The 12,601-nt window shown below is 43.7% G+C and overlaps 1 protein-coding gene across 6 annotated transcripts in view; it reads left to right on the top strand.

The window, feature by feature from the left end:
- The first annotated feature begins 1,506 nt into the window (after positions 1–1,506).
- ATP11C (ATPase phospholipid transporting 11C (ATP11C blood group)) overlaps positions 1,507–12,601 on the top strand; it is a 245,535-nt gene continuing 234,440 nt past the window's right edge. For all 6 annotated transcript variants that reach the window (XR_013959813.1, XM_080653850.1, XM_080653847.1 and 3 more), the window contains exon 1: positions 1,507–1,691. Coding sequence is in view for 5 of the 6 variants with exons in the window: in XM_080653850.1 (XP_080509976.1) it covers positions 1,665–1,691 (27 nt within the window). In the remaining variant the exon portion in view is untranslated. The remainder of the gene's footprint in view (positions 1,692–12,601) is intronic.

Here is a 12,601-nt window from a genome sequence, read left to right as displayed (position 1 = left end):
CAATAAAAGTTTGTTGAAGTGAGTCTGAACCCCTGAGAAAAGGAGAAGAGCTCGTGGCCAGCAGTAAGGGCCCTTCACGATCTGAAGGGAGGCCCATGTTGTCGCTAGAGTAGACCCTGTCCCCAACTCTAGACTGGCAGGAGAATATGGCACAGTAGAAAGCTCTGGTAAATGTACTTAATTCTTTACTTTTATAGAGGAATCAGAAAGTTCTTCAACAGCCTCGGTCAAGCCATAGAAAGGTTATGGTTGAGATGCCCAGTCTCCGGGCAATTCTAGACTCAGCTTTCATATCTCATTTTAAAGTTTCGCAAATTCCAGTTCTAAACTAGGAGCCGAGAGGGTTTCACAATCTTCGTGCCCTAAGGACGGCTCCCAGCATTTGGAGCTTTGCCTCATTTATCCCTCTTACATTTCCCATAGCAGGGAATCTAGGGAGCACTCTTGGCCTCCACATTCAGTCGGCGCTGAGAACCACGGTTTGGCCCGGAGGTCTCAGCCGCTTCCTCCTTCAACGCTCTGGGCAAACCAGGCACAGGCGGGTGAGGGAGCTCCCGGCCCACAGTACGTGGTGGAATAGAGGCACAGTTGGACTACAACTCCCAGGTTGCTCCGGAAGAAGTGCGGGGGCTAGGAGGCGAGGGGGCGGAGTTTGGGGTGGGGATGGGTGGCTGGGAAATCCCGCCCCCCTGCGCAGTAACACACAAGCTTGACTTTACAACCTCTAGAGAAAGTGGAAGTAAGACGGTGGGAGGCAGGACCAGAGAACCAAAGGAGGGACAGCCAAATAGGTGGGAGCGGAGCTAGGATAGGGTAGTGGGCAGACCCGCGCTTTCCAGATGAGGAGGGGGCGGGTTTCGTAACTAGTTTCCCCGCCCCGCTCGCTCTGGGGTGTTCACAGTGAGTGCCCTGCCACTCTTAGCTCAGAGCCTTGCAGCCCGGTGGGCTTGGGGCGGGCCAGAGGGCGGCACTGTGGCTCCCCTCCCTACCCGGGTGCGGGACCAAAGCGCTGGGCGGCGCGGACCGCGGAGGGGCTACGAGTGAAGCGGTGCCATGGAGGAGTTAGGGCCGGGTCAGGGGAGGCTGTGACTCCCGACCGAGCCAGTGGAGTAGTGCCAGGCTGAGGCAAGGTGAGGCGCGGGGTGCCTTGGAGAGACCCCCTGTGCCCCGAGTGGGGTGGAAGCACGCGGGCTGGCTAGCGGGGAGGGCGGGCGGTGGCACTGCTTCAGGGAAGAGTGAAGACCGCGGGAGGCCGAGCCCGGCGCCGGCGGAGAGATAGGAGCGTCCCCTCCCCGTAGGCTCCTCCACCTTCCCTCCCCCGCGCTTCGGAGTCGCTTTCTCCTCGGGCTGCTGCAGGAGCGGAGGGGCGGCGGTGCTGGGGCAAGATAAGTGGGAGCGACCGGGCCATAGTCCCCAGGACGCGCGCGTGGGGGCGGGCCGTGAGTGAGGCGGGGCGGGGGCGCGAGAGGGTGGGGGCTGGGGGAGGCGGGGGCAGCGCTCAGAGCCTAGGAGGGCGGCGGCGGTGCCGGCGGCGTGTCTGGTGGCCGGGTAGCCTGCCTCCCGTGCGCTTCGCGCCAGCCGCCCACGCCGCAGTGTGTTCTGTGGACTGCACCTTCCCAGACAGCCCGGCAGAACGCAGCTCGGCGCCCCCAACCTTGGACGCGATGTTCCGCAGGAGCTTTAATCGCTTTGTAAGTACACGCGCTGTGGCTCCACGCGGGCCGGTTCGCTGGCTCGTCAGCCCCTCCGCTGGGTCCCTCAGAACAGTTTTCTGCGGAGATAAGTGCATCTGTGGGAGACACCACCTTTTAATACTCACTGAAATATGCTGCCCCGGCAGCCAGGGTGGGAGGCAGGTAGGGCTCTCAGAGGACACCCCCCCCCATCACCCCGGACGATTTAAGCTGAGCTTCCTGGGGCCGTTACAAACTCAGTCTGAGACGGGGTGGGGGTGCCTAGGACCGAATGGTGGGGGACCGACCGAGGGGCCCTTCGGTTTGCCAATTAGTCGAAGATGGCGTTTTATGATCAGGGAGGTGGCTTTCTTTTGTTTCTTCTGCTACGAGCACATGGAGGTAAACGTAAACCTGTCTCCGTGGCAGAAAAGGTGGCGGAAAAGGAGACTCAGGGGCTTAGGGGGCCTGAGGCGAGGTTAGGACTCAGCCTTGCTTGGGCTCAACCGGCCGGGCGGGTGGGTGGCTGGTGATCGGAAGCTAGATAAACTTTGGAGACCGAGCCTAAAAAGCTCACCTTCAGGGGCTGATAAAAGCTAGGGCGATTGTCAGTGTGGACTGGATGGATGTGGAGACTCCTAGAGGCGGCACAGCAGCCACTGAGCACCGAGTCTAAAGCCCCGCGGAGCCCTTAATGCCCCAGGCACTGAACCCTTGGGAGAAGGCAGGCTGCTGCTAAACAACTCCGCCCACGTTTATCCCCTTTCCAATTCCCCAGAACAGGGAGTTGGGCATTGGGAAAAACAATTTCTGGCTACTATCTTTTGAATAACCTGTTTTACTCCCAGAGGGTACATTAAGAATGGAGCAAAACAGGGACCATGACTTCCATGTTGCTATTTTGTAGTAACTTCCTTAATTGCAAGATGAGGTGGTGGGGATACGATTTTATTTCTGCCAATGATGTGAAAGAAGGCTTTGTCTTTAAGTTTAGATTTTCTTATCCTTGTGCATTTGAAACTTTCACAAATGTACTGTGGCTAAAAGAGAATTATACATCCCCTTTTAGGATATTAGTATCACAAGAGTGCTGTGTTAATGTTTTTCTAAATGTTTACCTCATCCATAAATATGTTTTATGAAATTGGAGATTATCTGTGGCAGTCAGTACCAGTTGTACATATCAAGGATCTTGAAATCCATAGGAATTGGCTTGTATTTGATGCTTTGCTATAAAGTAAGTGACCAAAATTGGTTTCTCACGTTTAGCCCAAGAAGGTAAAAGAATATTCTATTTCATAGATTTTTGGGAAATATAACTGTGTTGTTTGGGGGTGACAAAAAGCTAATGGTAATATTTGGGAAAAGGATAGTCTTTTCACATGACACTCATAATGGAAAAACAACTGGCCTCTGATTCATAATAAATTCATTAGCTTAAAATTAAGATGTTGACATTCTCACTTTTTTGAGGATTTGAAAGCAAGCAATGGATGTATTGGTCTAAAAGCCCCTTTTGCTTTTCTTTTGCTGAGAGTGATCTGCATTGTATCAGAGTAGTAATTAAGTAATGTTGGCCCAAGAAGCCAGGGTATGCAGTAGAATTTGCAGCAGTTCTTGAGGTGCCAACCTGCAGGTTTGAGGCTAGTACTTGGCATCCCCAATCAAGATCTTTCTGGAGAGAATCACTTAAACTCACACTGAAATGAGCTTTGACCTCATTGTTTCAGTTAGAATACCTGACTGCTCAGTTTTCTACACAGTCATGACTATGGTTAAGTCTCGGAATTTCTACCAGTGCAGTAAACTGGAAGGTTCTCAGGAGTTGTATCTGAGGCCTAGAGCAAATCATTTAATTGAATGTGAAACACGCTATCGAATACTTATTGCTAAAGAATTACTTCAAAATTTTGGGGGGGGGCAGGTTTTATCTCCTTTAAATCAAGAAGCCTCATGTCCTATCTTTTGCCTAGTAGAGGTTATTTGAGGGGCACTCCCATTTACATCACTGTAAGGCTACCATTAAAGATTTAGTGGACTTTGAGACTTACACAGCAGTATAGTCCAAGTTGTGTGCTGTCTTATGATTGCTTTTATATTTCAGAGATGGGGCTATGAATTCTTACCAAAATTAAATGTTGTTGTTGTTTTGTATGCCCCAAGTCTGAAATTGACTTTGAATGTGAAATAAATTTAATGGGTGGTGTTTGTAGTTGCTGGTCACTGAAAACTAGATACTACATGTTAGTACAGGGCTTTATATTTTAAATCTGACATGGGAAGTAAATATCTCTTGGGAGTAGCATCATCCATGGCTTAGTAGTGTTTGCTGAATCATTTTTAAAAGGCTATTTATTTCCCCAGGATCTCCAATTTCAAACTGAAAGAAGTAGTATTCAGAGACTTTCCATCCTAAAACCATGGCCCAATTTATCCATAACCAGGACCGCCCCCCCCCCCCCACGCCACAACACACACATGCATGCTGATAAAGATGCTGTTACTTTTGATTGGCTTCATTTTAGCAGAATACGGTGGTTGAGCTTGCTCCTTCAACCCTGCTGAGATCCCTATAGCTATTCAGAGCTTGGAAAAAAAAGTCACTAGTGCTCAAACTGGTTATCTTCAAACAGCTTACAGTTAAGGAAGCTCTGCTGAATGGTTTTGGTGGCCACTGAGGTGTGGATGTGGTTTTATAGGCACGTGTGGCATCATTGGCTTTAATGTTTGAAAACCAGTCTTTAATGTCTGTTTCTTTTTGGTTTATTATTTGAATGTTCTTGCACTGTGAGTGATCAGAATGGTATTTGAATAACAAAGATATGTTTTAAAAAAAAGTGATTCATTGTATTTTTTAAAGCTATGGCCTTGCCATCTTTGCAATTAATAATTGTTTTCTTTCCTTTCTGATAAATTATGACTTCCTTTTTTACAGTTTTGAGGTATAAATTGGTGGATTTGGTGTAGGATTTTAGGACTTAGGCAGGTAAGGGGTGTCTTTAAAGATTTAAGAGTTAGATGCCTCTGAGTATAATAAAAGCACTGCCTTTACCCAGTCAACCAGAATCTCCATTCTCCATACATTTATTAATTAAAATAAATAATAGTAGCTTTGTGTATAGAATTTATCTCCTCTAAAGGCACGTTTAATTGAAAGTCTGGACTAGTTGAGACTTAAGGGTCAGGGAGTTTTATGTTATCCTGTCTTTTACTCTTCATAAAATTCCTAGTGGTTGCAGGAGCATTTTCACATGGGTTTAAAGGTTTAATGAGAATCTAAGCAACAAAAATTACCCCCTTTTGACTTATTATTTCTTGCTAAATCCTGTGTAAGGTGGGAAACCTATTTAGGAATGGCTCTCTGTTACTTGAAATAAATATTTATTATTAAATTATTTATATGTTAAATACCTGAAAACAAGTTTTTTGTCTTTTTTCCCTAATTTGCCTTTTACTGATTAAGCAACACAAAACTCTGAATCTCTTCTAAATACCTTCTATAAGGGTTTACTGTTTGCTCCTTCTGTTTATTATTATTGCTCATAATTCAACCTTTTAGTGGGTAATATTAAGTACCTATAAATCAGGTAGTTTTCCGTGCTCTTAATGAACTTTTAGCAGAGGTGAAATTCAGGCAGGTGAAACTGGCCATTTTCATATTGATAGAACTGTCCAACTCAGCTCATTTTCTCACCTAGGCTGCCAATTGACCATCAGTTGGGCTATGAGTTCTGGCAGGTAAAGGCTGGTCAGTGGCCCCTGGGAGAACCATTGCTAACCCCGCTGTGTCTGGATGATATTCAGAGACCTATGAGGGATTTCAGGTGCTGGTTTGTTGAGTAATTGAAAAAAATCATCAAGGCTGACTGCTTGCCTAACATGGTTGATTGGTTCTCCCAGAGAGGATGAAGAAGGCATGGGACACAAAATAAAAATTCCATATTTTCATCAAGGTAGTGGAATTTCTGTACATCTATAGCTTTATACGGATTAATCTTTTGAATCTGGAATCCTTGAGGTTAGGGGGGAATTTTCTGGTTTGCTGAAGGGACATTCTGGGTTTCCATACGTGAACTAGTTTTCAAGTTTATTTCCATTTACTTAACACTTACCTTCTTAGCTAGTATAAGGGTAGATCATCAGTGATTGTAAAATAAACATTAGCACAACTGCAGCATATGTTAACACTACTGCAGTTTAATGATGAATGAGTGGTTAGCACTGCAGATAAAGGCATGGGATGCCCTATGCCAGCACGTTGGCATAGAGCCTCTCAATTACTGCGGTGTGTGGATGGATTGTTGGTTTGTCCAACTTCTTGATTATCTGTGGTTTATAGATAATATTGGACCATGGATACCAGATATGGTCCCATATTTATCTAATAGAATATGGGAAGGTTGGTGAGGCCTATGCTGTTTAAGCTGGTATTTATTTTTTTTAGGCTCCTCTGTTACATGTTTTCTTAAAGTATTATGGTGGCTGTATTTTCCTTGTCTCCTCTTCACCTAGGTATTGGAAAAATGAGAGAACAGCATTCTTGATAATCTCTCAGCTAGCACAGCATCAAGTAAACAGTTGCTAAATAAGTTCTTGCTGAATTGCTTTGAACTCAATTGATAACACAGTCTGAGTCAGTAATAACAGGTAAAAATGATCAGTTGGTTAAGCAGCTATCAAGAAGTTTATACATTTCAGATGGGGCTACTATTAAGTGCGTAGCACTGAAAATTACTTCTTTTCAGTGGAAAAATACTATGCTTATTCTAAATGAAAAAAAATATTTTTATGTCCACTTAAAAATTGAGCATTTAAGTCTGTTTTCTAGATTAGATTAGAGCACTAAAGAATTTTTTTGGCAAGTTGTTTTTATTTTTTAATTTGTTTTTTATTGCTGGCAGTATTACACATGTCCCCAATTCCCCACTCTCCTTTTGCCCCCCTCCACCCAGCCCCTGCTCAACTCCAAGTCTTCACCACTCTATTGTCTGTATCCATGGGCTATGCATATATGCATATAAGTTCTTTGGTTAATCTCTTCCCGTCCCACCCACTCCTCTCCCCTCTGAGATATGTCTTTCTGTTTCATTTATCCATGCTTCTGGACCTATTTTGTTCGTCAATTAATTTTTTTTTCATTGGATTCCACATATAAGTGAGATCATGTACTATTTGTCTTTCTCTGACTGGCATATTTTGCTTAACATAATAGTCTCCAGGTCCTTCCATGCTTTTTCAAAGGATAAGAGAACCTTCTTTTTTACACTTGCATAGTATTCCATGGTGTAAGTGTACCACAGCTTTTTTATCCAATCATCTACTGATGGACACTCGGGCTGTTTCCAGATCTTAGCTGTTGTAAACAACGCTTCTATGAACATAGGGGTGCATATATTCTTTCTGATTGATATTTTGTGATTCTTAGGATATATTCCTAAAAATGGGATCACTAGGTCATTGGCAGTTCCTTTTTAATTTTTTAAGAAATCTCTGTACTGTTTTTCACAGGGGCTATACCAATCTGCATTCCCACCTGCAGTACTAGGGTTCCCTTTTATCCACATCCTCTCCAACATTTTTGCTTGTTGATTTAATGATGGTAGCCATTCTGGAAGGTGTGCGGTGATGCCTCATTGTCGTTTTAATTTGCATCTCTCTGATGATTAGTGACCTTGAGCATTTTTTCATATGTCTATTGGCCATCTGTATGTCCTTTTTAGAGAAGTGTCTATTCAGGTCCTTTGCCTATTTTTAAAAAATATATATATTTTTATTGATTTCAGAGAGGAAGGGAGAGGGAGAGAGTTAAAAACATCAATGATGAGAGAAAACCATTGATTGGTTGCCTCCTGCATGCCCCCTATTGGGGATAAAGCTAGCAATCTGGGCATGTGCACTTGTCCGGAATCGAACCCGGGACCCTTCAGTCCACAAGCCGACGCTCTAGCCACTGAGCCAAACCGGCTAGGGCTCCTTTGTCTATTTTTTAATGGGATTGTTTGCCTTCATTTTGTTGTATGAGTTCTTTATATACTTTGGAAATTAGCCCCTTATCAGATATATCATTGGCAAATATGTTCTCCTATATAGTGGGTTCCCTTTTCATTTTGAGGATGATTTCTTTTGCAGTAAAGCAGCTTTTTAGTTTGCTATAGTCCATTTGTTTATTTTTTTTCTTTGTTTCTCTTCCCTGAGAGATGTATCAATGAAAATTCTGTGAATTGAGATGTCTGAGATTTTCCTGCTTCTGTTTTCTAGGATTTTTATGGTTTTGTGACTTACAAATCTTTTATCCATTTGAGTTTATTCTTGTGCATGGTATAAGTTGGGGTTGATGTTTGGGGTCTCATTTTTGATCCATTGGTCTATATACCTGTTTTTGTGCATGTAACAGGCTGTTTTTATGAAAATGGCTTTGTGGTATAGTTTGATATCCTGTACTGTGATCCCTCTAACTTTGTTCTTTTTTCTCAGGATTGCTGTGGTTATTCAGGGTCTTTTTTAATACCATATAAAATGTTGGAATATTTGTTCTAAGTCTGTGAAATATGCCATTGGTATTTTAATAAGGATTGTGTTGAATCTATAGATTGCTTTGGTTAGTATGGACATTTTAATAATGTTAATTCTTGCAATCCATGAACACTGTATATGCTTCCACTTGTTTGTATCTTCGTCTGTTTCTTTTTCCAATGGCCTGTAGTTTTCCAGGTACAGGTCTTTGCCTCCTTGGTTAAGTTTATTCCTAGGTATCTTATTTTTTGTTGCATTGGTAAATGGGATTATTATTTTTTTTAGTTTCTCTTTCTGAGAGTTCATTATTGGTGTATAAAAATGCCATTGATTTCTGGATATTAATTTTGTATTCTACCACTTCGCCAAATTTATTCATTAAATCTAGTAGATTTTTGGTGGAGTCTTTAGGGTTTTCTATGTGCAATATCATGTCAGTTGTGAGTAATGACACTTTTACTTCCTCCTTTCCAATTTAGATGCCTTTTATTTAGTCTTCTTATCTGACTGCTGTGGCTACGAATTACAGTACTGTGTTGAATAAGAGTGGTGAAAGCGGACATCCCTGTCTTGATCCTGTTCTTAATGGAAATGCTTTTAGTTTTTTCCCATTGAGTATGATGTTGGCTGTACGTTTGTCATATATGGACTTTATTATGCTGAGGTATGATCCCTCTATTCCCATATTGCTGAGAGTTTTTATAAAAAATGGGTGCTGGGGGAGAAACCAAGATGGCGGCATAGGTAAGCACCTAAACTGCTGCCTCGCACAACAATTTCAAAACTACAACTAAAAGACAGAACGGACACCATCCAGAACCACAGGAAAGCTGGCTGAGTGAAAATTCTACAACTAGAAGGAAAGAGAAAAGCTCACAGAGAATTGGAGGTACGGCAAAGGGTCTTTGTGCGCGCAGAGGGAAGGGTGGCTGAGAGCCTGGCTGACTTTCTCTGGCGGAAGGGGGAAGGAAGCCCCCTACCGCACTGAACTCCAGTTCTGACTGCACTGAACCCCAGTCCCGGGTGAAACCCCGTGGACCCAGGCTCATACAGGGGGAGTCTGCACTGTCAGGTAGAGAGAAAGGCACCCGGAGACTCAGAGACCCGGGGGTGCCCTGGCGCGCGCCAGTGTGCACAAAGGCTGCGGAGGTTGCCACAGGCTTTCCGTAGCAGAAGGGAGTGGGAAGCTTCTGACTGCACTGAACCCCAGTTCCAGGCGAGCCCCTGGGGACCCACGCTCTTGTGGGGGGGATCTGGACTCTTGGGCGGAAACAAGGGAGCCGGGGAAGGCAGAGGTCTGAAGGCGCGTGCATGCCAGTGCGCACAAAGGCTGCGGAGGTTGCCACAGGCTTTCCCTAGTGGAAGGGAGTCAGAAGCTCCTGACTGCACTGAGCCCCAGTTCTGACTGCACTGAACCCCAGTTCCAGGCGAGCCCCTGGGGACCCACACTCTTGTGGGGGGAATCTGGACTCTCGGGCGGAGACTCGGGAGCCGGGGAAGGCAGAGGTCTGAAGGCGCACGCGCGCAAGGACAAGGCTTACTGGAAGCCAAGGCTGTATGCTTCTCCCTCAGACTCCACCCCATCCAAGCTGAGCACAGAGGCTATTGCAGTTTGGCAAGTCTAATCCTGTAAGGCTGTCTCCAGCACCGAACTTCTCCCAGCGTAGACACAGCTGATCCTTACAGCCAACTGGCCTGGAGGTCAATTCCTCCCAGTGATACCAACAACAATCAAGACATAACTACAACAAGGCTGTACATACAGTCCACAAAGGGGTGCACCAAGAGTGTCCACCTCAGGTTAACTGGGGAGGCCGACCCACTGGGCCATATAGGAAACCTAGCACACAAATCTACCCTACCAACTCAGGGAAACAGTGAAAATGCGGCGTCAAAGAAACATCACAAACGAAAGAAATGGAAGAAAACAAACGACTGGATATAGAATTCAAAACCACGGTTATAAGGCTTTTCAGGAATATCCTAGAAAAGGCCGATAAATATAACGAGACACTCGAAGATATGAAAAAGGATCAACTAGAAATTAAACATACACTGACTGAAATAAAAAATATTAGACCCAACAACAGACTAGAGGAACACAAGAATCAAGTCAAAGAATTGAAATACAAAGAAGCAAAAAACACTCAACTGAAAAAGCAAAAAGAAAAAAAAATCCAAAAAGTTGAAGATAGTGTAAGAAGACTCTGGGACAACTTCAAGTGTACCAACATCAGAATTATGGGGGTGCCAGAAGAAGAGAGAGAGCAAGATACTGAAAACCTATTTGAAGCAATAATGACTGAAAACTTCCCCCACCTGGTGAAAGAAATAGACTTACAAGTCCAGGAAGCACACAGAACCCCAAACAAAAGGAATCCAAAGAGGACCACACCAAGACACATCATAATTAAAATGCCAAGGGCAAAAGACAAAGAATCTTAAAAGCAGCAAGAGAAAAACAGTTAATTACCTACAAGGGAGCACCCATACGATTGTCAGCTGATTTCTCAACAGAAACTATGCAGGCCAGACAGGAGTGGCAAGAAATTTTCAAAGTGATGAATAGGAAGAACCTACAACCAAGATTACTCTACCCAGCAAAGCTATCATTCAGATTTGAAGGGCAGATAAAGAGCTTCACAGATAAGAAAAAGCTAAAGGAGTTCATCACCACCAAACCAGTATTATATGAAATGCTGAAAGGTATTCTTAAAGAAGAGGAAGAAGAAAAAAGTAAAGATAAAAATTATGAACAACAAATACATATCTATCAACAAGTGAACCTAAAAATCAAGTGAACTAAAAACCTGAGGAACAGAATAATCTGGTGAATATAATAGAATCAGGGGCATAGAAAGGGAGTGGACTGATAATTCTCAGGGGGAAAGGGGTATGGGGGGGTTCAGGAAGAGACTGGACAAGAATCATACACCTATGGATGAGGACAGTGGTGGGGAGGTAAGGGCAGAAGGTGGGGTGGGAACCGGGTGGAGGGGAGCTATGGGGGGGGGAAAAGGAGAAACAATTGTAATAATCTGAATAAAGATTTATTTTTAAAAAATGGGTGCTGGATTTTGTTTAATGCGTTTTCTGCATTTATTCCTATCATCATATGATTTAAAAATAATAATATATTTTGCCCTTGCTGGTTTGGCTCAGTGGATAGAGTGTCAGCCTACAGACTGAGGGGTCCTAGGTTCGATTCCGGTCAAGGGCACATGCCTGGGTTGCAGGCTCAGTGCAACGTGCAGAAGGCAGCCAATCAATGATTCCTTCTCATCATTGATGTTTTTATCTCTCTTTCTCTACCTTCCTCTCTGAAGTCACTAACATATACATTTTAAAAAAATAATATGTTTTTATTGATTTGAGAGAGAGGAGAATGGAGAGGGAGAGAGTGAGAGAGAAACCTTGATATGAGAAACATAGATCTGTTTCCTTTGTAAGCACCCTGACCAGGAACAGAACCCGCAACCTGGGCACATGCCCTGACTGGGAATCCAACCAGCAGCATTTCTGTGCATGGGATGACACTCAACCAATTAATCCACACTGGGGAGGGCTGATCATGTGGTTTTTATCCTTCACTCTCTAAAAATAATGTTTATTGTTGAAAGTATTACAAATGTTGCCCCTTTTCCCCTGATTCCCTCCCTCCACCAGGTTTCCCGCCCTCCCCAGGCCTTCACCACCCTATTGTTTGGGTTCATAGGTAATGAATATAAGTTCTTTGATTAGTTTCTCCCATTCCTTTGCCCCTCTTCCCTCTGAGATTCATCAGTCAGTTCCATGTTTCCATGTCTCTGGTTCTATTTTATTCATCAGTTTATTTTGTTCATTAGTTTTCTTTTTAAAAAAATATATTTTATTGATTTTTTTACAGAGAGGAAGGGAGAGGGATAAAGAGTTAGAAACATCGATGAGAGAGAAACATCGATCAGCTGCCTCCTGCACACCCCCCACTGGGGATGTGCCCGCAACCAAGGTACATGCCCTTGACTGGAATCGAACCTGGGACTCTTCAGTCCATAGGCTGACGCTCTATCCACTGAGCCAAACCAGTCAGGGCTTCATTAGATTTCTTATTCATTTCTTTGATTTTTAGATTCAATTGTTGATCGATATGTATTTATTTCCATTTTATTCATATTTTTAATTTTTTATTCTTCCTCTTCCTCTTATTAAAGAATACCCTTCAACATTTCATGTAATACTGGTTTGGAGGTGATGAACTCCTTTAGCTTTTTCTTGTCTGTGAAGCTCTTTATCTGACCTTCAATTCTAAACGATAGCTTTGCTGGATAGAGTAATCTTGCTTGTAGGTCCTTGCTATTCATTTCTTTGAATATTCCATCCAGTCCCTTCTGTACTTCAACATTTCTGTTGAGAAATCAGGTGACAGTCATATGGGT

This window comes from Plecotus auritus, assembly GCF_963455305.1.
Source record: "Plecotus auritus genome assembly, chromosome: X".
Lineage (NCBI taxonomy): Eukaryota > Metazoa > Chordata > Mammalia > Chiroptera > Vespertilionidae > Plecotus > Plecotus auritus.
The sequence above is the reverse complement of the archived record's forward strand: the minus strand, read 5'-3'. Positions and strand labels throughout refer to the sequence as shown.